The sequence below is a fragment of the Pelodiscus sinensis genome, chromosome 10, assembly GCF_052426305.1.
Source record: "Pelodiscus sinensis isolate ZL-2025 chromosome 10, ASM5242630v1, whole genome shotgun sequence".
NCBI classification, from domain to species: domain Eukaryota; kingdom Metazoa; phylum Chordata; order Testudines; family Trionychidae; genus Pelodiscus; species Pelodiscus sinensis.
Genome location: NC_143061.1, coordinates 2,793,976 through 2,820,919, shown reverse-complemented (window position 1 = coordinate 2,820,919; position 26,944 = coordinate 2,793,976). Strand labels below are relative to the sequence as shown.

Here is a 26,944-nt window from a genome sequence, read left to right as displayed (position 1 = left end):
TGAAAACATTCAATTTAATTAGCATAAGCGGCTGCAAAGAGCAAATTTCAGTCACATGCTGCAGTATTTTCCCAAAATACCCTTTTAAATTTGCACATGCACTCATTTTTACCAAATGTCAAACAGAAGAAAATGCCTTGTGAGTCGATAAGGTCAGTCCCAGCTATTGCAAGTAAAATACTCAGAGAACAATCTGTGGAAACCCAAAGAGTTAAAATGTTGTGTGGAATCAAACTGAGAAACCTGCAGGGAAAATGGATACATGAAATTATTCACTTCCCTCTCTCATTTCTTTGTGACATGCTAAGGGTGAAACACAGAGGGCTGGCAGAGGTCTAGGCACCACTTAAATTAAAATATATATATATATATATAATGGAGATTGCCTATCTCCTAGAACTGGAAGGGACCTCAAAAGGTCATTGAGTCCAGTCCTGTGCCTTCTTAGCAGGACCAAGTACCATCCCTAATGAATTTTTGCCCCAAGTCCCTAAATGGTCTCCACAAGGATTGAACTCACAACCCTGGGTTTAGCAGGCCAATGCTCAAACCACCGAGTGATCCCTCCCCCCATTCCATTTAAACTCTAGTTTGAGGGTTTAGCTGGGACTTAAGTGCAACATAGACTTTGTGTTAGAACTCTGCAAGGGGAGAATTTCACCCTAATGGTGGATAGTAAATAACACAGAGGAAGATAAGACCCCTGCTCCAAGAAGCTTGTTGATAGTTATAGATCACAAAAGACATTAAACACAGAGACTATCTTAATCCTTCATTTTTAATTCATTTGATTTAAAATTAATTATAGGATTTAAAAAGTGGGGTTATTTTACGTTGCAAACGTCACTCAATTCTACAGCACTAAAACGCATGCAATAGAATTGCACCCTCTACTCATTTTGTGTAGCTGCTTTGAAATAGATAAGAAATGTTGAGCTAGTTTGAGGGTTAATCCCATGGTCACATTGTCTAATTATTTTGAGCATATACACAGAAACACATTTCATGTTCAGGAAAGGCAATGAAGCAATGCATGGTCTACACTCCCTACAACAGCAGCCTTAACAGCTGTAGAAAACATCACCATATCAGTCCTTTTCTTCCACATCCTCCCGTACAGTATGGGCTAGAGCTAGCCAATGTTTTGCTTAAAAATAAATCCTCCTTACTTTATTTTTTCTAACAGGAACAACTTTTCTACTTTCATTTAAAATATACCAAAGCAGCAAATTATATTGCTATCGAAGAACAGTAGCTTGGATCCTGCTCTGGATGAAGTTGGCAAAACTTCCATTGAATTCACTGGAAATAGCATCAAACTCCAGGGGGTTAATTCATGTGCATGATTGCACTGGTTAAAAATTAATATTCCTTACAATACAAGCATTTAAACTGTTTATTCTATGCTCAGGAAGTCTGCCCAATTACTTTAAAATAAGGTCTGCCCAAAGAGAGATGGGTTTGTGGATTTAAATGATTGGGGAGGACTCAGTTTAGCTCCTTAATTGGAAGCTCAAATACTGAAATGTGAAGGCACAGGAGAATATTTTGAAAAGAAAATGGATTTTAGGCCTCATCCGTACCGAATAAAATTGTATCTAGATGTTATATTAAAATAAGCAACTGGAGAACCCTCATTCACACAAGGACAGCAGTCGTATTGATGTCAATAGAACAAGCCATGAGAGCAAGTGCCAGACTGGTCCCTTGGTTTTCAATACAACCAATATTTAGGTATCAAAAAGCCACAGGGGGTAAATTAGCCAATAAGGGTCATATAAACAGGTGGCTGGTACATTTACTTCTTGTAAGTTGACTTCATTTTGTTATTAATGGTACTAAAAGTGCAGCGTAGTTGAATAGCACCTTAAACTCGTGGATTTTAAAACACTTTCCAGACAGACATAATCAGCCTCACAACCCGGGTAGAACCTAGAACACAGCATGGAAATCCCTGCTTCCAGTCAAGTGCTTTATTCAGTTGATGATGCTACCTCTAATGGGAAGGACACGTTTCCCAGAGACAGGTTGAACTGCTGTGGTCCGGGACTCTCTGGTCTGGCAACATCCGTATCTGGCAGAAGCATGGATGCTGCTGGCCTAGAGAGTCCCAGCAATAGAGGTTGTTGGAGGCTGGGAACAAAGCTGGATGGTGGGGCCAGTGGGGCAACAGAACCTGCGGGGCACCAGACCCCGAAGCCAGTGGGGCAGGGCGGAGCTCACTGGGCCACGGAGCTGACAGGGTTGCAGAGGCTGCCAGAGCTCCAGATGGGCTGCCACGGCTGCAGCTCATGGAGCCAAGGCTAGTCCCCCCCACCCACCACCCATCCCAGACCTTCCCCAGTCTAGCAAAATCCCTTGTCTGGGACCGATCAGGTCCTGAGGGTGCCGGACCAGGTAGGTCCAACCCGTATACAAGAAAAGCCCAATTCCTGAAAAACAAACCTCTGGGCTAGCACTGCTGGTTTGTAAAGTTGAATCCCCGGACTGCATGAAAGGAGACCAGAACAGAAAGGTCTGTGTGTCATTTCCTGAAATGGCAAACAACTGCCAAACTTCCCAAGAGCGGCTGCGACTGTCGAGAGTAACCCTGGCAAAGCAGCAGAAACGGCTCGCGTGAGCAGGTGTCCATAGCAGTGTCGAAGACAACCCGCAGGGTGTCCTGGAAGGGCTCAGTACCAAGCAAGTCAACCAACCGCAGGGCCATTTGAATCTTGTGAGCAGAAGAGAATGTAGCTTTCCTGGTCTCTAGCAAAGCATCAAATAATTTTCCACACTATATTGGACATTAGGAAAAACGATTTCCCTAGGTGGGTGGGGAAGCGCTGGGATGGGTTCCCTAGGGAGGGGGTGGAATCTCCATCCCTAGAGGTGTTTAAGTCCCGACTTGACCAAGCCCTGGCTGGGATGATTGAGTTGGGGTTGGTCCTGCGTTGGGCAGGGGGCTGGACACGATGACTCCTGCCATCCCCAGGATTCTATGATTCTAAAGTGGGACCAGAGCCTCTTCTGGTGACGTCAGTGGAGTTAAACCAATTGACAGCCACTGAGGGCTTGACCCAGGATCTGTATTTCAAGAGAGTGCTACCCCTCCTACAGCGCCAGGGAAATAGCTTGGACAAGCCTTGTGGGTAAATGCGTTAGTGGCTCGGTGAGCACAGAAATCCATTCAATTTGCCTTGTTGCTTGTAACTTCAATGCAGCCTGAAGGCAACCAGAGCAAATCCTGCTGATTTTGAGGATGCATCAAAAGAAGACAGCCCTACATGACTGTGGTGTGAGCCAACTCGGTCTTTCATGAAAGGATTGCTTCACTGCTAAGCAATTTATGCAGCCGCTAGGGGTTTCATTCTCCAAGGCTTCCCCACCACCGAGCAAGCTACCAAACCAGTCTCCATTGGTCTGTGGTCCCCTTGGCTGCTGGCACAAAAGGGCTGGAGCAGAGTCTATTCCTTAACTGCTCTCCCAAAAGTGCTGTTCCAGCCCCTGGCTTGCCAGTCCAGGCAGGATAGTCACCAGACAGTCAGAAACAGCAATAGTTGGGTACATTTCAGCCAGGAAAATACAGGATGGCAGGAGCTGGCTGGCAGCAGAAGGATTTTGACTACGTGGTGGTAGATGCCGGGGGCTGCTTTGTACCTCTGGCTCTGTGTGGATACTTTTGGGGCCGTCCCTGCGAGAACTAGACGCAAGGATTGGAGTGTAGCATTTCAGACAAGACAGAACAGCCTTGAGGGAAGGTGGCCTCGGTTCCCAGCATCCACCTCAAGGGCGAGAAAGGCTTCTGCCGTTGTGTTTGTAAACATGTCCCTTATGGCAGTGCTCAGAAGCGAGGGCGGAGCGGAAGGGAATCACTCGGCTTGCTTGGGGACCCAGGTGAATTTCCAGCCTCCGTCCTCATCTCGGCGCACGAAGGCCTGGCCCTGCTGGAAGGTGTGTGTCTTGACGTTGCGGTGGGGGCTCAGGGAGGTTGTGAAGGCCACATCGGTTTTGTTGGGTGATACGTCCTTGGCGAAGTAAGGCAATCCGAAAGGGGCCCCGCTGGGCAGCACCGAGGAAGCACGCGGTGGCTGGTTGTAGGGTAAATCCTGCTTCCCAGGACTGGCCACACAGGTTATAGGAATCATTGGAGCACAGCCGTACGCAGCTATCGAGTCCTCGTTGCAATAGTCCATTGCCTCCCCCTGGCTCGGGCAGTACAGGTTTGCCCCAAGTTCCGAGGGCAGGGCACTGTAGTTAGCTGATAAAGACTCGTCAATGGTGTCGATATCTTTCAGTCCAAGGGTTTGCAGCACCCAGGTATCTACAGCCGGGGCAGCTTGTTCTTCACAGGCAATAAAATCACGGAGCAGGTTCCTCCTGGCTTTGGAGGGGTGAGGCATCTCTCGCAGGGCAAGGTAGCCACCCTCTTTGAATTTCCGCTTGCCATTTCTGAGACTGGCTGGTTTCTTCTTGCCACTGGGCAGCAGCAGTTTCTACACAAGAGAACGGGGAAGACCGAGCAGATTAAACACTGATCATCCAACTCCCCAGCCGCAGCATGTGTTTTGCCACGGGCTTTCTCAGAGCTGGGTGCCTCACGTGGGTCTACGAAAGCACACGGTTTCCCCACAGCTCATTCCCGGTGAGCAAACACGGATGGCACTAATTATTTTGTGCTGTGCAGTCTCTGGAAACAGCCCAAACCCCTCTGAGATAAGAATGCAACAGTGTCAACATGGCCCGAGCTTTGTTTGCTTTTTCTCTCGGCAAGCTGTGAACTAGAAACTCGTGCAGCACAGCACCGATCCTGCCAGCTGATCTGGTCTGACACCAGTGGGGGGAGAGGGAGCTTAGGGTCCTCCCCGAGCCACTTACTTGAGGGATCCAGGGCTGGATTGGAGGGGCACATGTATCTGCCTCTCATAGTCCCCCCGTGATTGGGAGGGGACAGGGCAAGAAGGAACACAGAACCTGGGTGCAGGGACCCACACGGTGTGGAGCATATCTCAGGCTACGTCTACACTACAAGTTTTCTCAGCAAAAAATATGCTAATGAGGGGCTCATTTGCATGAGTTGTGATCTGGTTTGCATATTTTCTGCCAATCCATTTTTGCACTAACGGTTTTTACGCAAAAACAAGCAGTGTGGATGTTTTCTCTTTGCACAAAACCCCCTTTTCCCGCAAGACCCTTGTGCCCCAAAAAAGGAGGTTTACCGATCTTGAGGAAAAAGGGGTTTTTGCACAAAAAGAAAACATCCACACTGCTTGTTTTTGCGCAAAACGCCCGTTTAGCTCGAGACCGGTATCGGCAGAAAATATGCAAATGAGATGTGGCTCATGCAAATGAGTTCCTCGTTAGCATATTTTTGGCCACAAAAACTAGTCGTGTAGATGTAGCCTCAGAGGGGAGCGGAGGAGCCAAAAGATAAGCCCTCCCACACTTAGGACAAATCAGGGGAGGAGAGCATCTTAGAGACTCCCTCTGCCCTCGTGCCCTAGAGGATGGCAAGGAGTTTGGTTTTCACTCCTGCCACGTGGCTGACCAAGTAAGGCCTGAGTATGGGTCTCAGGACCCCTAAGTGGCCCATCCTTAGCGACAGTGCTCAGCCCTCAGTAGCACCATCCATCCCAGCATCTCAAAGTGCTGGACAAATGTTTATTAACTAAGCCCCGCAACAGCCATGGGCTGCCAGCTAAGCTGTTAGCATTCACGTTCTACGACTGGAGGGGCTGGGTGCCAAAGGCTAAATGAGTTGCCCAAGGAGAAGGGGAAATTAGTGGCAGAGCTGGGAACAGAGTGCTCCCTATTACCCTTTCCCAGGTTTGCGCTGCTACTCTCTGAACTCTCATGAAGCTGATTACCGGTACATGCCTTGCTTTCCAGTGTCCTTTCAATGTAATGAGCTCTGATCACCAGTTAAAGGAGTCAGGTGTTAAAGTTAGTCCCTTACTTATAAATCTCTCCACGCATCATAAACCAAACCAGCAATAACGGCTGCCGATCAGGGCTGTCACACGCCCATACCCACTCTGCACTGGTAAGGCACACCATAGCGGTACACACTTACCGTGCAGTGCGTCACCAGCCTGGTGAGCATTCGAAAGTCCTTTCCTCTTGAATGCTGTCGGCCCACAATGTGACCTATTACACCTATGTTTATTTGCATCTGCGCATGAGGCATTCCACCTACATGTTCCATTTCTTTCTCTCTCATGGACATGCCTTTTCATAGCAGGTTTGGACACAGTACCTTGGCCTTGTCTTCCAAGCACTTAACCACGGCTGAATTCAGGTATTGGCGGAGGTTGTTATTTTCTTCATGTAACCTAGCAAGTTCCTCTTCTTTCTGGAGCAAGGTGTCTTGTAGCTGTGAAATACAGACACTGATGAAAAGAAGCTTCCTTGCTCTCTTGACTCTGTAACCTAATAAATTCTCTCTCTATGGCCTGCAGGGGGTTGATGATTTTGCTATTTGCTTTGTGAATTCAATCCCCAGGAACCCCTTGTCCCTGTAAAGCTAAGTGGCATGACTGTTCACGTCTCACTTTTGACTTCTCCTATTCTTCAGCAAATGTTTGAAGAGATTATTCTGAAAAACTCTAACCACAGAGGAATAATAGAGGTGTGCAGGGAAATGAACTGCAAATAGCCCTTTAAATACACAGAGATTATTATGCTGCCAGTTTTCTTCCTTCTGCATTTCAAAGAGTCCTTAAACTTCCCTTTGGTTCCTTCACTCACTAACCTCTACCTGGCTAGAGAGAAAATGAGGGGGCGAGAGAATTATAAAGTAGATATGCGTGCTGCAAGATATGGATCCAGGTGTTGTTATTAATATTACAGGCTTGGGCTCTATATACATCCATGGTACGCCCGCCTCCTGAACAGTGCACACAGATTTGGTCACTGCATCTCAAAAAAGATATATTGGAACTGGAAAAAATTCAGAAAAGGGAAACACAGTGATGAAGGGTATGGAACGGCTTCTGCATAAGGAGAGGGATTAATAAGACTGGAACTTTTCAGGTTGGAAAATAGATGACTAAGCGGGGAGATATGATAGAGGTCTACAAAATCACAATGGGCATGGAGAAAGTAAATAAGGAAGTGGAATTTACTCCTCATAACACAAGAACTAGAGATCACCAAATGGAATGAATAGGCAGCAAGTTTAAAACAAGCAAAAGAAAGTACTTCTTCATGCAATGCAGAGTCACCCTGTGGAACTTCTTGCCAGAGGTTATTGTGAAGTCCAGGATTTTAATGGGGTTCAAAAAAGGACTAGATAAATTCATAGGGGATAGGCCCATCAATGGCTATTAGCCAGGATGGGCAGGAATGGTGTTCTTAGCCCCTGTTTGTCAAAAACTGGGAATGGGTGACAGGGGAGGAATCATGTGATGATTCCCTGTTCTGTTCACTCCCTCTGAAGCACCGGACGTTGGCCACTGTCAATGTTAGTGTGTTAGACCAAGGAGAGCTAGCATGCGTGTGTCTGACAGGCTGGAGGCAAAGAAACACACCCTACAGGTTTCAAATGAAGATGGAACTGCACTGTTCCCAATACAGTACCTGCACGCTGTGACAGACTTCTCCCCGTGAAAGACATTACAATCTAAATAGACAAGACAGATAATGGGCAACGGAAAGGAAGTCTGTGGACTTCTTGACCTAGCTAGAAATCCTGCCCTCACTGACATCAACGGCCAAACTTCAGCGTAGCAAAGATTTCATAGCAACAGTTTTGGTTAAGGGTCACTCTGCGTGATCTGACTACTGAGCTAGGTATAAGCAGCTAGAAAGACAACCATTAGCTCTCCTACTGCTTATTAGCACTCATGGAAAAGGAAAGAAAAAGAGCTATACAGGTGACTTCTAATCTTGGTGCTGGATCCTGTGAAGAGCCATGCATGTGACTAACTTTGCTTACATGGGTACCCCTACTCCAGTCAACACAACTAATCCCATGAGAGACCCTGCACTGCATGGCTGCATCTAGACTGGCAAGTTTTTCCGCAAAAGCACATGCTTTTGCAGAAAAACTTGCCAGCTGTCTACACTGGCCGCTTGAATTTCCGCAAGAACATTGACTTCCTACTGTCTGAAATCAGTGCTTCTTGCAGAAATGCTATGCTGCTCCCGTTCGGGCAAAAGCCATCTTGCGCACATGCTTTTAACGGAAAACTTTTCCATTAAAAGCATTTGCGGAAAATCATGCCAGTCTAGACGTAGCCCATGTGTGTAAGTCTTTGCAGCCACGGACCCTAAAGCAGGTCCCAGGGCTACCTTCTCCTTTTTTGTGGAAGCCAGAAATCAGATAAGGTATGAAACTGCCAGACCTGTGACATGGACAGACAGCAATGCTGCTGCTAATGGAAGCCACTCTAGTTTCACAAATCACAGTAAGGAAGGAGAGAAAATTAAAGATTTCAAGTTGCCAGTGTTTTCCATACTCATTGGACAGAGAAACATAGTTATGAAGACATTCCCAGGCCTACGCTTGGCAACAGTAACTTGAAATTCTAGGGCCAGCATAGAGCGGGCGGGTGAAAGAACATTTTAAAACTGTAACTAATGGTTTAATTGTCCAGTGTGTGAGTGGTATGAAACGGTACCTGTTTGTTTCTGTAGAGCTGGGAGGACAGCTGATCTTCTTGCCACGTGTCATCTGGAATAGTAAAGTCCAAGCCACAGAACGGGTCTGGACAAAAACAGACACACAAGCCATTAAACCAAAAAACCTAATTTTCCAAATCAAGCGCAAAATCACAATGGTGGGCATTTCAATCCCTCCTGTGTATGTCATTTGAATCAAGGAAAATGTGTCCTGCTTGGTCAGCAGCAAGAATGGCCCTTTAGAAAAGGGTAATAGATTAGTAAATGGTCCGAGTTTGTTATAAGAGTTTGTTATACCTTTGGCGCCTGGAAGATATTTTTCCTCTGGCTCTTCATTCTTTATGTTGAAATGTCTTCTTTGCAAGACCCGAAACTTGGGGAAATTGTTTGCGAGGCAGCTTGGGCCAGTGGCCAAGTCATTGTGCTCGGACTCAAAACACTTGGGCTCCATTCTGGGCTCTTCTAGGGATGGGGGAGGGAGGTGTCACTTAATTCCCTCAGTTTCCCCCATCCTCCAGCTGACCTTTGATGCAGTGTTTTGAGCTCTGGCTAAAAGTGCTGGGTGCAAGGGGCGAGTTCCCAGGAGCATTTCCATTGGATAATTATGGAAGCTAGAGATGAAACAAGCTAAACCTCCCACCAATGCAGGGAGTGCAGAGACAAGAACCATGACCTCTCTGATTGAAAGGCAGAGGCTCTACAGCACTGGTTTTCAAACAACGGGTCACGACACAGCTCTGGGTGGTGGAATGTCAGGCTGGTGGCGACATGAGGATCAGGAGAGCAGTGGGGAGGCTAAGGCAGTTTCCTGCCTGTCCTGGCACTGCAGACGGCGCTGCGCCCCAGAAGTGGTCGCAGCAGGCCTGGCTCCTAGGTGCGGGGGGAGTGGAGTGGGGAGCACACAGGGCTCCACACACTGCCCCTCCCCCCAGCACTAGTTCCGTACTCCCATTGGCTGGGAACCTGCTCCTGACTGCTTCTGGGTGCAGCCTGGTCTGCGGTGCTAGGAGAGGCAAGAAGCACACTTAGTCACATTATGTTGGGTTGCGGGCACCACCAATTTTCTTCAGCCGGGTCATGAGGGAAAAAAATTTAAAACTGCTGGGCTACAGGTTCCTCTACTGCCCCAACCCCAGGGAATCGGAGAACCTTCCAGCAGCCTGGTAGGTGACAGGACTATCATAATGTCATGTCAGGTGTGGTTTGGTCTGTCTCACTCCCTCTACAGGGGGAAATTGGGTGGGCCCCGCAGCAGCTATGGCTATAGAACTAGGCTACGGTCAGCGCTCCGGCCCAGAAGGCCTCATGATTGATAGGAGCCACACCCCAGCCCAGAGACAGCCTGCCTGCAAGAGCTTGCAGCCTCACTCGCCCAGACCAACAGTGGGGGGAACGGAAGGGCTAACCTGCCCACCAGTGCAGGAGTCAGGCATCACACCGCCTTCCAGGATGTGAGCCAGAGACACTAAGGGACTTGACCCAGGTCACACAGAGAGGCTGTGGCAGAACAGGGAATTGACCTGAGCTCCCCAGCCCCTCTCCGGTGCCTTAACCTCGAGGGATCCTCTCTGGGGATGATACAGAACCTGGGGCTGAGAACAGCTCCTAGACGCTGCCTGCGAAGGGGCTGGGGCGGCCAGTGCCTCTGCCGCCCTCCGGGGCCGCTGCCCTGCGCCCCACGCCAGCCCCGGAACCCCGCCGTGTAGACACAGCGCAGGACTGGCTCCCGCCGCAGCTCCGTGCCGGGGGTTGCAGAGCGAAGGGGCGCCCGTCGGAGAACGCTGAGCGGTTCCTGCGCGCTCTCTCCAGGGTGCTAAGCAGGCGCCGCCCGCTCTGGGGAGCTACTCTCCGCCGTCTGGGGGGGGGGGGCTTTTCCCTCCTCCCCAGCGGCGTTATGAGCCCCTCCCCCACCTTTCGGGCCAGTCACCCCGGGGCTGCGGGGCCTGGCGCAGCAGCACTTACCCCCAGCCGGTCCTGCCTGCGCGCTCTCGCTGGGGCTGTCCAGGAGCCCGGCCGCCCAGAAAGAAACCCAAGTCTCCTTGCAAACCTCCGCCCCGGCTGCTGACGTCGAGGCGGCATAAGGACAGTCCGCGCTCAGGCCCCCTGCAAAGGCCGGGTCTGGGCAGGACAGCAGGGCACTCTGGGGGGGAGGCAGAGAGGTAGATACACAGCGGGGCAGAGCCACTCTGGCCGGGAGCTCGCTGAGTTTGAGCGACCCAGCCCCTCGCTGGGGAAGGGTTCCCGGGGCTCAGCCCCCCTGCCGCTGCCTGATTTGGGGCGCGGGGTCTGAGTGCACAACCTGGCAGCAGAGAGGCGCGTAGAGATCGGCCGGGATCTTCCCCCAGCTCCTCCAACCTGCCCTGCTCCTGGCGAGCGCTCTGCCCTCGCTCAAACCCCAGTCCCCCAGCTGTGCCCAGAGCCTGCAGCCAAGCCGGCTGGCGACGCCCGGCGTGTCTCTCCGTCCTCCCCCAAATGCCCTTGGCGCTGGGGGGCCGGGCGCTGATCCACGCTGCAGCCAACGCCTCGGATTTGCAACACCAAGCAGCCTGTGGCGACCCAGCCCTGGAGCCGACGCCACCTTTGCGGGATGCTGCGCTCCAAGCCCGCATGCCCATCCCCATCCCCGCCTTGTCCAGTCGCTCAGCCCTTCCTCAGACCACAGACCCGCAGCTCAAGCAGCCCAGCTTGCAAAGCCTCCCGAGCTGTCGGAGAGGAGCAGGTGCGCCAGACCCTCCCTGAGTCATTGGCTCGTCAAACCATCCCAAGTGGGGAGAGGCGCTTCCAGGCTGTTCCACATCTCTGCCCATCTGTGTGGTCCCTGGGCAGGGCTTTCGCCCCTGCGCCCCACATAAGCCACCCAGCCAGCAGGAAGGCTTTTGCAAGGCAAAGGCAAAGCTTGGGTCCGGGTGAGAACCCCCACAGCTATGGAGAAGCCAAGCAGACTAGGATCTCACCCCCCATCTCCCACCGGCAGGGCACAAGAGCTATGGCAAAGCCCCAGCTCGGTCCCTGGTCGAAAGAGAGCCAGGGGGACTTACCATCGCAGTGCCAGCTTGAGAGGCAGGGCTGGGGAGCAGGGTTCCTCTGAAAGCCCCAGCGAGCTTGACTTGGCTCTGGAGGGGGAAAGGCAGGGGAGGCGAGCTCTAACCTAAAGGAGCTGACGCCTCGGAGCTGCCTGCAAACCCAGCGCTCTGATTTGGTGTAAAGCTGTCAAACTTGTGACGTGAATACAACAGCCAACGTGCTGAAATCAAAGTCATCCTGGGCTCGCGAACCATCCCCAGCAAGGAGGGGAGGGGAAGAAATTCTGGGGCTGCCCAGAACTGGTGTGTCCAGAAAATCAGACCCATGTCTGAAGGCAGCCCCCCGCTAGGGCAGAGGTGAGGTTGGGGGTGGGTTACTTTTAACCCGAATTAGCGACTAGTAGAAAGACCCAGGGGCAACTCGCCCAGCTGGGAGGAAGCTCCTGGCATGTGCTCGTTGATACGGGCTGCGGGGAACTGGAGGCAACTTTCTTCTCCTCTCCCAGGCGCACAGTGCGGTTTGCAGACCAGAGGGACTGGGGGCTCCGGGGTTATTCTCCTGGGCATGGGTCTGCGGCCAGAGCCCGGGCTCCCAGGGAGACCCGAGTGTTACCTGAGGAGGGGAGGACCGGCAGGGGTACTCGTGTTTACTCGTGCACGGGGGAGATCACTTGGCGAAGCCACAGGTGGGTGTATGAACAAAGATACACGACGCCGCCTCTCCGCGGTCACCACCTGCCCTCGGGGGGCTCGTCTGCTGGGACACAAACCTGCCCCTGCAGAGGCGTAAAACTGGGTGCGAAGCGAGGCTGGTGCGGAGCCTGCCAGGGCCAGCGCTCCGCAAGGCAGGTAACCTGACCTGGCCGGGCACACGCGAGCCAGCTGGCAGAGGGGCTGATCTTTCCCTCTCCCCGGGGGATGCGCGCTGCCCTTAGCGCCCAGGCGCAGTGGCAGGGGAAGCCAGGCGGCGACTGGCCCCGCACGGGGGCCCTGGGTCGCTGCTTTCAACCAGCATGGGGGTGCTCGGCGCTGCGCACAGCGGCCCGCGGGCAGCCCAGGCCCGGCGCCGCTGCCCCCCTCGCCGCTCCGGGCTCTGCTGCTGGGGCCCCCCACCGCGCCGGGCCCCAGCAGCTCCAGGGAGCGGCCATCTTCGGCCTCCCAAAAAAACACACGGGGGAGTTGAAAGGTCACGGCGACGTCATCACCTTGCGCCCAGCGGGGGGGGGGAGAAAAATTTGGGGAGGGGGAAGTCCTGGAGCCGCCCCTTCCCCCGCCTGCTGCAGCTGCTGCCCCCGCGCGCCGACCCCAGCCTGTAGGGCGAAGGGGGAGCCCTATGCCCAGCCCCCCCCCATTACGGGGAGGGGCAAAGCTTGGGAGCCGGTGGCACGTGTGAAATAGGGGGGCGCTTTTTTGGAGGGGGGCTTGCAAAAGCCCAAGCCCCGGCTATGGGCCCGTTTGCACGATCGCACAGGGATGAGGAGGGGGCTGGGGGCACAGACAGGACTTAGGAGGGATTTGGGCTTGGTGAGTCTGCAGAAGAGCAGAGCGAGGGGGGATTTGAGAGCAGCCTGCAACTCCCTGCAGGGGGGCTCCAAAGAGGCTGGAGAGAGGCTGTTCTCAGGGGGGCAGAATGAGGAGCAATGGGCTCCAGTTGCAGCGGGGGAGGTCTAGGTTGGAAATTAGGAAAAACGATTTCCCCAGGAGGGTGGGGAAGCGCTGGGCTGGGTTCCCTGGGGGGGAATCTCCATCCCTAGAGGTGTTTAAGTCCCAGCTGGACAAAGCCCTGGCTGGGATGATTGAGTTGGGGTTGGGCAGGGGCTGGACTCGATGACTCCGGAGGTCTCTTCCAGCCCTAGGGTTCTGTGATCATAGGCAGCCATGGGGTGATGTCCATGTGGGCATGGGGCCAGCTAGCCAGTGGGACCTGCCTGGTGCAGTGCCTGGGACAGGCAGAGCTTGCACTGCGGGCAGCCAAGGCCGACCCGGGTTCCTACACCCCATGCTGCTAGGTCTGGGGAGGAGCCAGACCTCACAAGGTGCACCAGCCAAAGACATCCAGACACCCTGACCTCGGAACCCATGTGTAATTCTGACGCGAGGTTGGCTAAGCTGGTGTGAAATTGAGGATAGGTTACTTGATCTGAACATGACCTGGGTCTTTTACACACACAGACAGAGCTGCCAAACTGCGTCTTTGTAGCCAGCTTTCCCCTGGCAGGATTAACCCCTGTGCTGGTCCTTTTAACGAGAAAGGTGGAGGCAAAGGGGAGACCCCTGTTTCTCGAAAGAGAGCAGTAATCTTTTGCTGTCTCCCTACTTAGTACAGCTTTCCTCTCAATTCCCGTGACAGCCTGAAACTGCTCAAGGAGTAGCATGCAATAGAAAAACAGAGAAGTAACAAAATCCTCCAGAAATAATGGAGAAGGAACGAGATAAGGGACCTAAAATCTACTGGCCTCAATGGGTTTTGTGTTAGGCCTTACATCTGGAGGCCAAGGAGCGCGTCTGGGCACCCTCTGCAATACAAGCAAAGGCAGGCATTGAGGGGTGGTGAGTGCAACCGAGGGAGGATTTTATGCTGTGTCAGCTGGAAAAAGGCACCTCCCGCCATTCAGAACTGTGGGCAATAATAATAATTAATTTAAACCTTTGTGTTTTCCGATTGCAGGTGCCAGGCAGCATGTTCCCCTTTTGCTTTTGGGGTTTTGTCCTCACATAAGAAAGTACAAAAAGAATCCCACCATGTTATCATGATGTGGGCCTGTCAGCAGAGCACAGACCTGGGAGACAGGACGCTTGCACTGTCACAGAGGCCATGTCCACACTAGGAAACTATTTCAAAATTATTAAATTCGACTTAACTCCCAATCTAACAAATTCGAACTAGCCTGTCCTTACTACGGGGAAGTATCGAAATGAGTCCGAGGCAGGCGCCGTGAATGTGGATGCACTACCTTGGACTCAGAGCCCCAGGAAGCACTGGGGAGTAATTAGTTCGAATTATTTTGAAATAGCGGCCCCGGAGTGTCCACACAGCCGCTATCTCGAACTAATCATTTCGGACTTAGTGGTATTCCTGATGGAGAGCAGGAGCACAGATTTCGAATTCCGCAGACCGTTATTTTGAAATAACGGGCGTGGTCTGGTGGACGCTCTGTTTACAAACTCAACCTAAGGGGGATTATTTTGAAATAAAGTCTAAATGTAGACCAGGGCAGAGTGAATGGAGCTGAGTAACAGTACCTCTTCTGGGTCACCATTTCCACACTTGTACTGTACATTGAGAATAATGCTCCCTTTATAAAGGGTTAGAGTTTCAAGGGTGAGAAAAGACCTATAGAAACGTGCAGTATTATTACAAGTTGCAAAATGTTGCCTGAGATGTCAGTCCAGAGATTTTAGATCACGAAAAAGCAAGTGTTGTGTGGTTTCTAATTTGCACCTCAGAGAGGAAAGTTTGTCTCACAAAATGATGTGTTGATTTGAATAAAGTTATCTGAAAAGCTTTAGGTCCCATCAGCAGCTCTACAGCAACATGACAAGGGGTGAAAAGAAAAGGAAAATCATCCCTGCTAAGGAAATAAAAATACAGGAATGCTTGATTGGTAAAAATTTGGTGACCAGTAAAGTCAGTGCTGAGTCTCCTTATTAGAATTAAAGTTCAAGGATGAAATTCTAAACCCACTGGAGTCAATGACAAAACTCCCCCTGACTTCACTGGGGCCAGTATTTTCAGAGCATTCTTGGCAGGGGCTTGTTTGCAAAATTCCTATGCATTGTTCCTACTGTTCTAGTATTTGCCAGTGAACTGGTGGATAGCTCAGTGGTCTGGGACTCCCTAGAGCTGGGTTCCGCTTTTGGCTCTGCTATTGACCTGCTGGGTGGTCTTGGGCAAATCACATAATGGCTTGGCCTCAGTTTTCCTCTGTGTGAAATGGGTATAATGATCGTAACATGCTTTGTAAAGTTCTTTGCGATCTACTGATGAAAAACACTGGATGAGAGCTAGACATTATTGTCAGATGATCTCTCTGGCTGTAATCCTGCTTGGGTCTTTTTGGATTTACATTATATTTGTGTGTAAATAGCCCCAGTGCTGCACTTTCTGTTGTGAACTGACTCCTAGAAGGAATGCCAGCAGTGATGGTATCCTAGGGAAAACACACTGAAATAGCACATTGAAATGGACTAAATGGAAATAAACAGAAAGGGCCTAATTCACCAGTTGCTCCAGTTTGACACCAGTGTAAATGCATTGCTTTCTGGGGCAAAGTCTGGTCTAGGTAATTGCATCCTGACATACCTAAAATTTTTCTCTCCACTAACCTTCCTAAACTGTGCTTTAGTGCTACTGTTAAGTTGCTGCCGAGTTCCTCCTCAGCTGTTCCTGTATCTCAGTGGTGAGCGAATGGATAGCTGTACATCCCGGGATCAGATCCACACAGTCAGACCTTGGCGCTTACATGGGTCTCTGCTGAATTCAGTGAGGCAAAGGTGTGACATCCTCACGCAAAAAACAACAATGACAACAACAACAACAAAAAACCCTTCAAGAACAGGGAGAAAGTGCTGAACTGGAATTCAAATGCAAATTTGACATCCTGAAACCAGGCTTAAATAGAACCATGGAGTGGCTCTCACATTACAATAGTTAATTCAGGTACTCTCCCCTTCTCATCACTGTTTGAGGTGAGCCACATCCACTCTGGTTTAATTAGCACCAATGTCACACTCCCCTCTCTGTGTCCCTGCCTTTTTTTCAATTACACTATTTAGAAATAACTGTTTCAAAACTAGCTATTAGTTATTCCCTGTGAAAAGAAGTACAGATTTTGAAATAACTAGTTTGTTATTTCGAAATAACGGGCTTGGTAGTGTGGACGCTCTGCTTATTTGTCACAGAGTTTATCATTATGTTGGTTTATCAGCATTGGGTTGGTACACTTGGTATTTTTGGGGAATACAATGTATTCTGTTAGTTGATCAGATGGTTAATTTGTTGCATGTAGTGGATGCTATTTGCTGGATTGGTTTGGGGGCTGTGTTATGTCATTTTTTACATCTGCAGGGTGAAACGAGCATTTAAAAATATTTATAAAGCAAAAGAAATAAGAATCTACTATACATTTGAGAGAATTTGTGTGTCTGTCTGTCTGTCTGTGGGTTTGTTTGTTCAAGAATTCCTCCTAAACAATAAGAGCTAGGACCACCAAATTAGGTAGGCAGTTTCCTCTTACTATAATTTAAAGCAAGGCCAGGGTTTAGTTGTGCCAGGACAATGGGATGTGTCTGGACTGGGATTGTTTCTCATCAAATGGAAAGGGCGGGGTCTGCCAACACGGAAAGTTATACTCTAGAGTGACCACAGGGGGGAAGCATGGAGCCAGAGATGGGATCCAGGACAGCTATAACCCCACTGGGCCAGCAGGGGGCAGAGGTGGAGAAAGTGACAGCTATCTACACTATATTTGAGCCAGTTTGTGTGTCTGTCTGTGTGTTTGTCTGTCCCCCAGCTACGGGACACACACCCCTCCCCCAGCTGTGCTGGCTGCAGCAGCCATGGAGAGGCACTTCTCACTGGCCCCAAGCTGTTGAGGTGACAGAGAGCTGAGGTCGTCCTCTCTCTCCAGGGCAGCCTGCATCCGGAACCCTCCTCCCCTGCCCCACCCCAGAACCATGATTTCAGTGAAGAAAAACAACAATTAGTTCAGAGTAACTCTGGGTAAATCCTCTAGTAATGAATATTTGAAATAACATCTGGGGATTTTGAATGAACTTTGCATTGCCTGGACTTCTCCCAAAGTCTTAGGAAGCTGGTGTTCTATGGTACAGTTTTGGAAATTTATTTTCCCCTTGATTAACAATAATTTTTCAGATGTAAGCTCTGACAAGGAGAGCAGGAGAGAATCCTCCTCCCCCCCCATATACAAGCAGAATAGTGTGTGATTTCTAGACTTATAAGAACTTTATTGATTTGGAAGCTGAACATCATGTCATGTGTCAATACCAGGATAGTATTCTCTAGACTAGCACCAAAGTCTCAGATTTAGCCCAAGATATTGGATTGATGAGTTTATATGTGCATGACTGTGACGTCATTGGACTATAATATGATTCTGCTGATCATTGTTGCTACCACTGTTATATAATTGCAATGAATCTGATACAAAGTATGTCACATAAGGCATCAAGAACAAGGTCGTGATATGCTGAACGTGAGTGTGCTATTTGTGTGCATGTAGCATTTTTTTAAAATTTGAAGTTATGAGTATTGGCTCTATGCGTAGATTTCAAATGTTCACTCCTGGGAAGCACCACAACCAGCCCATTGGGAAGGAACGACTGGAGTTGAACGGCCCATTAAAGAACACTTAGCTCCCAGATGCCTATCTACACTTAATGGACTTTCCTGCTAAGACTAAGTGAAATCATGCAAGACATGTGACTTGCCCATGTGACTCCAAACACCATCTTGTCACCTGTGATCTTCCATTATGAGAACAATGGGTTTCTCTTCACTTGACAGAAGCTATAAAAGGCGCTGCCGGAAATATCCCCATTTTGCCTCTTTCCTACTCAAACCTCTGGACTTTTATAACAAGGGGAGCATCCAACCAAGGGACGAAGGACCTACCAAAAATTTGTTAGCAACCACAGACCGAACAAGCCAGCAGTTTATTCCAGCACTACTATGCACCTGAACCAAGAACTTCACATTTATTGTATGTAGGGATGTAAAACCCTGTTTAATTGATTAACCAGTTAAACATCATGTTTAACCAGAGCAGCCCCTGCCTGCCTGGATGTCTGGAAGAAAACCCATGATAGCCTCCCCTGCATTAACATTTAGTCCACCCTCTAATCATTCATGGTCAGGGACAACCGTTTCCCATGAGAAGTTTTTTGCATAACTCCCTTCTGCAGGTTTATTGCATTTCTCTTTTCGAAACATGGGACAGGCCTCTCTCAGAGAGAGCTTAGAGACAGATCTTTGATTTGTACTCCTTAGGTTTTCTACAGAGGTATACCTGGCCCTCCTGTTCCAGCTTCAACTTCCGGTTCCGCAAAGTGTTGCGAGAGCAGCTGTTCTGAGGCTGCAGTCCAAATGGATGGAACGCCCAAGAAAGCAGCCGGCATCCCAGTGGTTTGACTGTGGTTTTGTGGGTAGGGTGCTGGACAGAGATTTGTGGTCAGTTCCCAGCTCATTGTGCGACTGTGGACACATCCCTCCAACTCTCCGTGCTGCCGTTCCCCATGTGTAATTTGGCAATACTACTTCCTGCGTCCCGTCTTTGGCCTGCACAGATGTTAAATTCCTTGGGGCGAGGGCTCTTGCTTACTATGTGTATGTACAGCGCCTAGCACCGCTGGGCCCTGAGCTTGATGGTGGCTCTGGGTTCCATAATAATAATTGTGGATAGAAATCTCACTATTCACGATGTTGGGACTGTAGACTCTAAGGCTGAGCTCTAACCTTGCCTAGGTTTTAGGACCACAGCGTGGGCCTAATCCAGAGCAAGATCCAGCCCATTTTTAAGCCATTCTCCTGTTTCCAGTACAGCTGTACCCATAAAGCTGCTTCCATGAGTTGCTGTGCTGCATCAGAGAGGTTGAAATCTTCATTGCAATACACTGGCCCTGCACCAAGGTGGACATCTACGTGGCGGAGGATTTGCACGGTCTGTGTGGCTCAAAGGTGAAATTCTCCAGCCCGTGTTCTGGAGGAGTTCAGACAAAAGGATCCTAGCAGCCTCTTCTCTGCATCTAGGAGAAAATTCCCCTAAAATCCATATTTCCCCCTCCGCTGCTTTCCACTCCTTCCAAGCAGAGTCCGTCAGGGGAGACTTCCTGGTACGGCCGCACCTTGTAATGCTGCTCTCCCTTTGGGCTGGCTCTCGGGAGCTGGTAGCTTGACTGGTGCTTCTCTGCCTCTCCTCGGGTGCAGAAGCCGGGCACTTCCATTCTTGGCCAGCAGTCGGGAGACTTGGCAGACTCTGCAGAGCTGAGTAAACACATGTGAGGGCATCGCTTCTTTGCTGAATGCTTTGCTGAACGCTGCCGGCACTAATCAGTAAAGACTGGGAGAGTCCTGGGATGGGTTAAAAGTGTGTCAGGGGTAGTGAAGTGGAGGACACTTGTCCTGAGAAGAGAAATATACTAGGGCTTTTATAAGTCTCTCTGGAAAACAACTCTGACTATTTCATCCAGCTTCTGGTTCCTGGAGCTAGCACTGGAGGGACTGGTGATGAAAAGGAATAGCTTTGCCAGTCATTCAAATACAAGAATGGCAGCTGATCTCAGGCTTCTCAGTAGAGCCAGCTGGCAAACGACTGTTCCGTATACAAAGGATTTTGAGACCTCAAAGTCTGGCTTCACGCATAACCGTAATGAAACCTGAAATGTTAGCAGTTCTCCACAAAGCAAAACTCTGAAAAAATAATCATTTAGGAGTCATTGAAATGTTTTATTCACTCAGTGCACAGTCAACCTGTGGAACTCCTTGCCAGAGGATGTGGTGAAGACCAGGACTTTAACAGGATTAAAAAAAGGGCTAGATAGATTCATGGAGGTTAGGTCCATCAATGGCGTTAGCCAGGATGGATAGGAATGGTGTCCCTAGCCTCGGTTTGTCTGGAAATGGGTGACAGGAGAGGGATCATGTGAAGATTGCCTGTTGTGATCCCTCCCTCTGGGGCATCTGGTATTGGCCACTGTCGGCAGACAGGATACTGGGCTGGATGGACCTTTGGTCTGACCCAGTAAGGCCGTTCTTCTGTTCTAATGTTGGCATTCTCAGGATAGAATTCTATTCTGTTCTACAAAATTTAAAAAGTCGAAACAAAAAGTTATTTCAAAATAAACTCAGAAGTTTTGTTCCAACAATGTTGAAATGGCTAGCGATGAGTTATCCAGTATCTCAACCTTTCCAGACTACTGTACCCCTACTGACATGTGATTCATCTTGCACAGCTCAGGTTTCCTAGCAATATAAAAGTACTTGCTTACAAAATCAAAAATAAAAATACTAAAGTGTCACAGCACACTGTGACTGAAAAATATGTTTCTCTTTCTGGAATATCTATATTGTGCTTATGTGTAAGTGTAAAGTATACAGAGCTATGCAAACAAATGATTGTGTTAATGGAATTTTAGTTTTGTACTGACTTCCTTCTTTGTGTCTAGCTTGTTGAACTAGAAAACTATCTAGGTGAGTTGATGTACCCCGTAGAAAATCTCTGCATACCCTCAGGTGCAAACATGTCCCTGGTTGAGAATCACTGAGCCACATACTCCAGTGGCTTCTGTTTCTTCTTCCCCTTTTTAAAAAAATCAAATGCAAACCCATCCACAGGTATAGTTACCACCCACTTACTGAGCTGGCTCCAGGGAGGTTTGTGAAGCTCCCTGGTGCCTGTAAACAAACTTTATGGAGCTGTAAAAAAAATTTATAGGACCACAGGAAACTTGGCAACACTTCTGATAAGTGGACTAAAATCATGCCAGACCATGGATTTTTCTGGACTAGAGAGTGCCAGATTAGAGAGGTTCAGTCTGTATCAGTCAAAATTCTCTGTTCCATAAAATCCTTTGAGAGAGAGAGAGAGTCTAAAAGTTAGATTTGGATTCAGGTGGTGTGAGGAGAGCTGTGTTTGAAATTCTGACCTGGATCTGAGATAAACCTGAGCTGCAAAATTTGGATCCAGATTTCAATCCAAATACCCTCAGAGTTCAAGGGAGTCTATATTCAGTGCATGCATCTGACGAAGTGGGTCTTTGCCCATGAAAGCTTATTCTCCTACACTTCAGTTAGTCTATAAGGTGCCACAGGACTCCTCGCCGCTTTTGTAGATTCAGACTAACACGGCTACCCCTCTGATACTTGTATTCAGTGTGGATGTGGTGGGATGGTGGTAAACTCATTAGATTGGATTCACGCATTTGTGTTCAGTGGAAGGCTGTGTCCTCAAAAGATGCAAATTTTAAAGCAAAGCATGTTGCGGCTATATTACTACTATAAGGGTGTGTCTAGACTACATGGCTCCATTGACGGAGCCATGGAAACTAGTTTACCCAACAAAGTCAATGAAGCGGGGATTTAAATAATCCCCGCTTCATTCAAATCAAAATGGCCGCCGTGCTGTGCCGACAATCAGCTGATCCAGCACAGCGCGGCAGTCTAGACGTGGATCGGTCGACAAGGGAAGCCTTTGTCGACTGCTCCTGTAAACCTTGTGTCACGAGGCATAAGGGAGCAGTCGGCAAAGGCTTCCCTTGTCGACCGATCTGCATCTAGACTGCCACGCTGTGCTGTATCAGCTGATTGTCGGCACAGCGCGGCGGCCATTTTTATTTTAATGAAGCCGGGATTATTTAAATCCCTTCTTCATTGACGATGCCGGGTAAACTAGTTTCCATTGCTCCGTCGATGGAGCCGTGTAGTCCAGACACACCCTATAACAAATTCCTAGTACTTTCCTTCTGATGCCTTTCTCATATCAGCTTGTCTCTGCTGAATAACATGGAATATGAGCCTCCCTTTTGCACCAGGTATATGGTTGGTGATTTGTACTGGAGGAGCAACTTGGTTTGGAAATTTTGTGTTGGCCTTCAAAGCTTCATTGGCTGTCAGTTTGTTTGATGGGGTTGTGAAGTATTTGAACACTAGAGGGCTTCCTGAAATGAAACCCAATAGCCTCAAACACACAAGTGGAGAAAGCAGCTTGTCTGAGTAAATCAGGAAGATACTGCTCTCAGGTTTTTAAATCCGGTTTCGGTTGGATGGGGGAAGTGAGTAGAAACAGAAATGTGCACAGTCAATCGTCCTACCACAGCCGATAATGAGGTTAAGCTTCCTTTCAATAGGGAGAGGGTTCCTGGACATGATTCTCTTGCACATGGGCAGTTGGTGAAAGCAGGGCTGGGGAAGGCAAACCCGGAGCCCTACATATAGCCCTGCCCTCATGGGAGCCAAACTGCCTCCCCAAGCGCCTCACCACCATAGGGAGGGTGGGCACGTGCATGTGCCCCTTGTCTCCCCAGCTCGGGGAGGGCGGAGGGCAAGTGGCTCTAGCCTACCTGGCCCTGGAGCACAGGGAGGGCAAGTATTTGGGGGTAGCAACACTCCGCCCCCAGAATGCCTACAGTAGGTGTTCTGGGAATGGAGAGTGGGTGGAGCCAGGCTAGTGATTTGGGAAGGCAATGCCTCCCCCTGCCTATGATACCCAGAACCCATGCTCTTGAGGGTTAGAGATGGGAGAAGAACTCATGTGATGATTTCTGCCTCTTTTTCTATTTGAGGATTACCTAGGAGCAGCGGGTGGGCAGGAATCATGTCCCTAGACTTTGTCAGAGGCTGGGAATGGGTAACGGGGGAGGGATCACTTGATGATTCCCTCTTCTGTTCGCTTTTTCTTGGATTTGCTACTGTTGGCAGACAGGACACTGGGCTAGATGGGCCTTTGTTCTGACCCAGTGTGGCCATTCTTTTGTACTTTGTTCATGAGCAGTGAACTGAGGAACCTCTCACATCACTATATTCAAAATTTGAACAGTCTTGGTTAGTTTGGATTGGACACACAGGTCACATGATATAGACCTGCTCCCTGATTAGAACAACATCATTCTAGCCTCTGATTTCAGGTGTGAAAACCAGTATTGCTAGTAGAGCTCCACGAATTAAATTACGAGACTTTTTTAAAAATGAATGAATGTATCGACCTTTTTGTACCAAACCGTTAAAGGGTTACGATTTCAAGCTTCTTTTTGCATCCATAAGTGCTGTAAATCAACTTTCATTAAAAAGTGAAACCTGCAATTCTTATCTGCAGAGGCTGAAGCACCTAATACTTCACGAGTTGTGATTAAATAGCAAAAACTAGCAACACTGGAAATTCATATTTAATATTGCAGATTTACTCCTAGTGAATCTCTCTAGTTTAACACTGCTGTATAGGTTGAACCAATCTACTCCAGCATCCATGGGATCTGACCGGTGCCGAACCAGAGAATTTGCCGAACCAGAGAATTTGCCGAACCATGGAAGGTCACTGGTGCCTAGCAGCATGACCAACACTTGCACTGCTTACTGGGCTATGAGAAGACACGTGGAAGTGAATTAGTGCTAAATAGCAGCACAGAACACTGAGAGCCAGGACTGGTGGCTGTAAACAAACTTTATGGGACCGCGGGAAACTTGGCCTCACTCATACTAGGTGGACATTTGTCTAACTGAAATCATGCCAGACCACAGAGGTTGCCGGACCAGAGAGTGCTAGACTAGAGAGGTTCAAACTGTGGCAGTTTCTCCACCAGATTTACCAAAATGTGTGTGTAAAATTAGGCTGCAACCTACCGATTAAGTGTAACCAGTAAGCATCTGTAAGAGTGGTGCTTATCAGTTAACCATTCACATCCCTATGACCAAGTGATCACGACTTTGGTTTTAAATCTCAAGAGGAAAGAGAGCTGACTGACAAGGAAAGTTTCTGTCTGTTCATGTGACTTGCAGTGTAGACAACATCAAAGGAAATTCAGCAAAATCAAAATAATTTCTCATGCATCTGTGCTTTCCAACCATCTGATTATGCATTTTCTGAAATTTCCACAGATTTTTTTTATTAAAATTTTTTTTTTTAAACTGGACATTTCTAAGAATGTTTTTTTTTCTCTTTTTAATTCAAAAGTGTTTGAAAATTACATGGTTCATGCTTATAAAAAAAAGAGCATGGTAAGTGATGTGACCAATTAAAACAGGCAAAGAATAACTAAAAAATATTACTGCTGTTAAAAATCTCCACTGACTCATTTTTGAAAAATTGAAATGTTTTGTCCAAAAAATTTCAATTTGGAGCACAAAAAAAAAAAAAATCAGATGTCTCAGGAGCAAAATCCAAGGTCATATTTTTCCAGTTTAGACCCCATTCCTCAGAACTCTGACACATGCGTAACTTTTGATATCTGAACTATTCCACTGAAGCCAGTAAGACCATTCACATGCTTAAAAACTGAAGTATGTGCGTAAGAGGTTATGGGACTGGATCCTTTATTTGCTAAGTCTAGTGAGAAGAAAGCAAAGCAGTGAAAAAAATGGTAAGATTTTGCTGAAAGTTCCCCTCCCTCTCCTATTTTTGGTGCTATTGAAATTTGAAGTTTCAATGACGATATTGATCAGAAAATCTAAATTTGGAAAATTTCATCCTGCTCTTGCTAGAAATACACGGCAGACATCAGGAGAGTTTTAAAAGTGCAGCCTTGTTGACAAGCCAACACCGACTGCAATTATTTTATTTTATTTTAATAGTATTACACCATTGTCTCTTTGCCCATGCACAGCAAGAGGGGAATTCAGCTAGATCTGGGCAATGGTTTTTCAGTGAATCACAAATTTGCCAAAAATACATTTTGGGGGGAATAAAAACCATTTGCAAAATCAGGTGGAATTCAGTGAAGAATTCTGGCTGTAAGCTATTTAACAAAATCAAAAGAGTTTGTTTTGGTTGTATAGAAACTAAAACATTGCAATTTTTCATTTCAAAATGTTGTGGGGTCCCCCTCCCCAAATTTAATAAAGGAAAAACCAAAGTGGAAAAACACTCAAGCATGACTCAAAATAAAACACATACAAAAGCGTTTCAGGTGGAATGAACCATTCTGGCCACAGTGAGCCAGCATCTGATCTTCATTGCCTTGGTGAAAATCAGAAGGAATTCAGTTAATAAGAGGCAAAGGACGATTTTTCCTTTAGAGAAAAAATTTGGTAAAACTACTTCCAGGGCTCACTGATAGAGCCAAATATTCCAGCAGAAGCTCTTATGCTTTGGTCGGTGGGCTTTGCTTTTCTAGAATGTGGGCGGTTTGTATGATGTAGCCCATTTGTCCCCACACTTGCTAGTACGTAAACCGGTTAGTGCTATTTTCAGTGGCTGTGTCTAGACTGGCAAGTTTTTCCGCAAAATCATCTGCTTTTGCGGAAAAACTTGCCAGCTGTCTACACTTGGCCGCTTGAATTTCTGCAAAAGCACTGAAGATCTCATGTAAGATTGTCAGTGCTTTTGCGGAAATACTATGCTGCTCCTGTTCGGGCAAAAGTCGTTTTCTGAAAAACTTTTGCGCAAAAGGGCAAGTGTAGACAGCAGAGATTTGTTTTCTGCAAAAAAGCCCAGATTGTGAAAATGGTGATCGGGGCTTTTTTGCGGAAAAGCGCGTCTAGATTGGCATGGATGCTTTTCCGCAAAAAGTGCTTTTGCGGAAAAGCGTCCATGCCAATCTAGATGCGCTTTTCCGAAAATGCTTTTAACAGAAAACTTTTCCGTTAAAAGCATTTCCGGAAAATCATGCCAGTCTAGACGTAGCCACGTGAGTTTACCTTGCCGTGGTGCTTTCTGCTCTGCATAGCACATGGATGCGCTCTCATTGCTTCATAACTTTCCCCTTACTTTGTGTTTGACAGACCCGCGATTAGTGATATAAGCAGTCCTCCTTCACGGTGCAACAAGAGAACTTAATTGGCAGAACTGGGGGGAATCAAAGGTAGAATTTGTTAGACGTTAACACTGCCAGCAACCCGACTGGCAGCAATTGGTTAAGGATGGCCATCCCAGTAGACTCTCATTCACCAGACTTTTTGAGTTGACCTACTAGCATTTTCCCCTCCCCCTCTCCTTCCTCTTTATTTTCTTTATTTTTTTCCCCCTCAAGTCTCTTTTGATTTCACGCTGGCTTTTTAAATTGAGGATAAAGTTAATTCTCCTAACAATGCCACAGCTGGAATGAAATATGGCTGGTTGCCTGTGTGGAGGGGAGGGGCCGGTACTGGCCTGGGATGCCGATTGGATCCCCTCACACCCTTAAGGGCTGCAGCTGATTCACTGATGGTGCCTCTAGCGACAAAGCAAGAAGTTAACTAATTACGAACATATGGCCCAGCGGCCCTGGACTCAGCAGACACCTTGTTAGCTAGGAGCCGGCTAGGTGTTCCGAAGGAGGAAGGGGAAAGTTTGGGGCGGAAGGTGTGGCTCAGAGTCCCACCGACACGCCTAAGGGAGACTTGATTGATCCTAATCTATTCTTTTTGTGAGGAGGCGGCACGCTGCTGGCAGGAACAGCTTGGTAATAACAGAGATTTACGGCCTGTAAGTCCTTGTGGTTATGGCCAGCACGCGACATTCAGCCGGCTCCTCACATGCCCTGGCTTAATTGGTCTCCGTTGAAAGGAGACGGTAGTTCAAGGTACAACACATGGCCCTACCTGAAATTGCACCCTGCCAGCTGTAGCACAGATGTCGCGCTTACCACGACGGGGGCGGGGGGGTCCGTAGGGA

General features: G+C 48.4%; 2 protein-coding genes across 3 annotated transcripts in view; one reads left to right on the top strand and one right to left on the bottom strand.

Moving 5' to 3' along the window:
- Positions 1 to 26,944, top strand: part of OSTN (osteocrin) — a 225,221-nt gene that overhangs the window by 57,988 nt on the left and 140,289 nt on the right. The gene's annotated exons all lie outside the window — the stretch shown is intronic.
- On the bottom strand, positions 761 to 12,788 carry GMNC (geminin coiled-coil domain containing). 2 transcript variants are annotated; one of them, XM_006137054.5, is made up of 6 exons: positions 11,640 to 12,788; positions 10,564 to 10,741; positions 8,899 to 9,063; positions 8,601 to 8,686; positions 6,236 to 6,352; positions 761 to 4,475 (listed from the first exon to the last, which is right to left on the bottom strand). In XM_006137054.5, the coding sequence occupies exons 1-6, from the start codon at positions 11,640 to 11,642 to the stop codon at positions 3,852 to 3,854; spliced, it is 1,173 nt and encodes a 390-aa protein (XP_006137116.3). In that variant the 5' UTR covers positions 11,643 to 12,788; the 3' UTR covers positions 761 to 3,851. The 2 variants fall into 2 exon arrangements, with proteins under 2 accessions (XP_006137116.3, XP_006137117.2); XM_006137055.5 differs by lacking the exon at positions 8,899 to 9,063.

Bases quoted from the DNA above. Each gene is read 5' to 3' on its own strand.
- GMNC (XM_006137054.5), bottom strand. The intron at 9,064-10,563 runs GTAAGTGCTGCT...CCCCATCCCTAG, and splicing joins GCAGGCAGGACCGGCTGGGG to AAGAGCCCAGAATGGAGCCC. The intron at 8,687-8,898 runs GTATAACAAACT...GTTTTTGTCCAG, and splicing joins ATATCTTCCAGGCGCCAAAG to ACCCGTTCTGTGGCTTGGAC.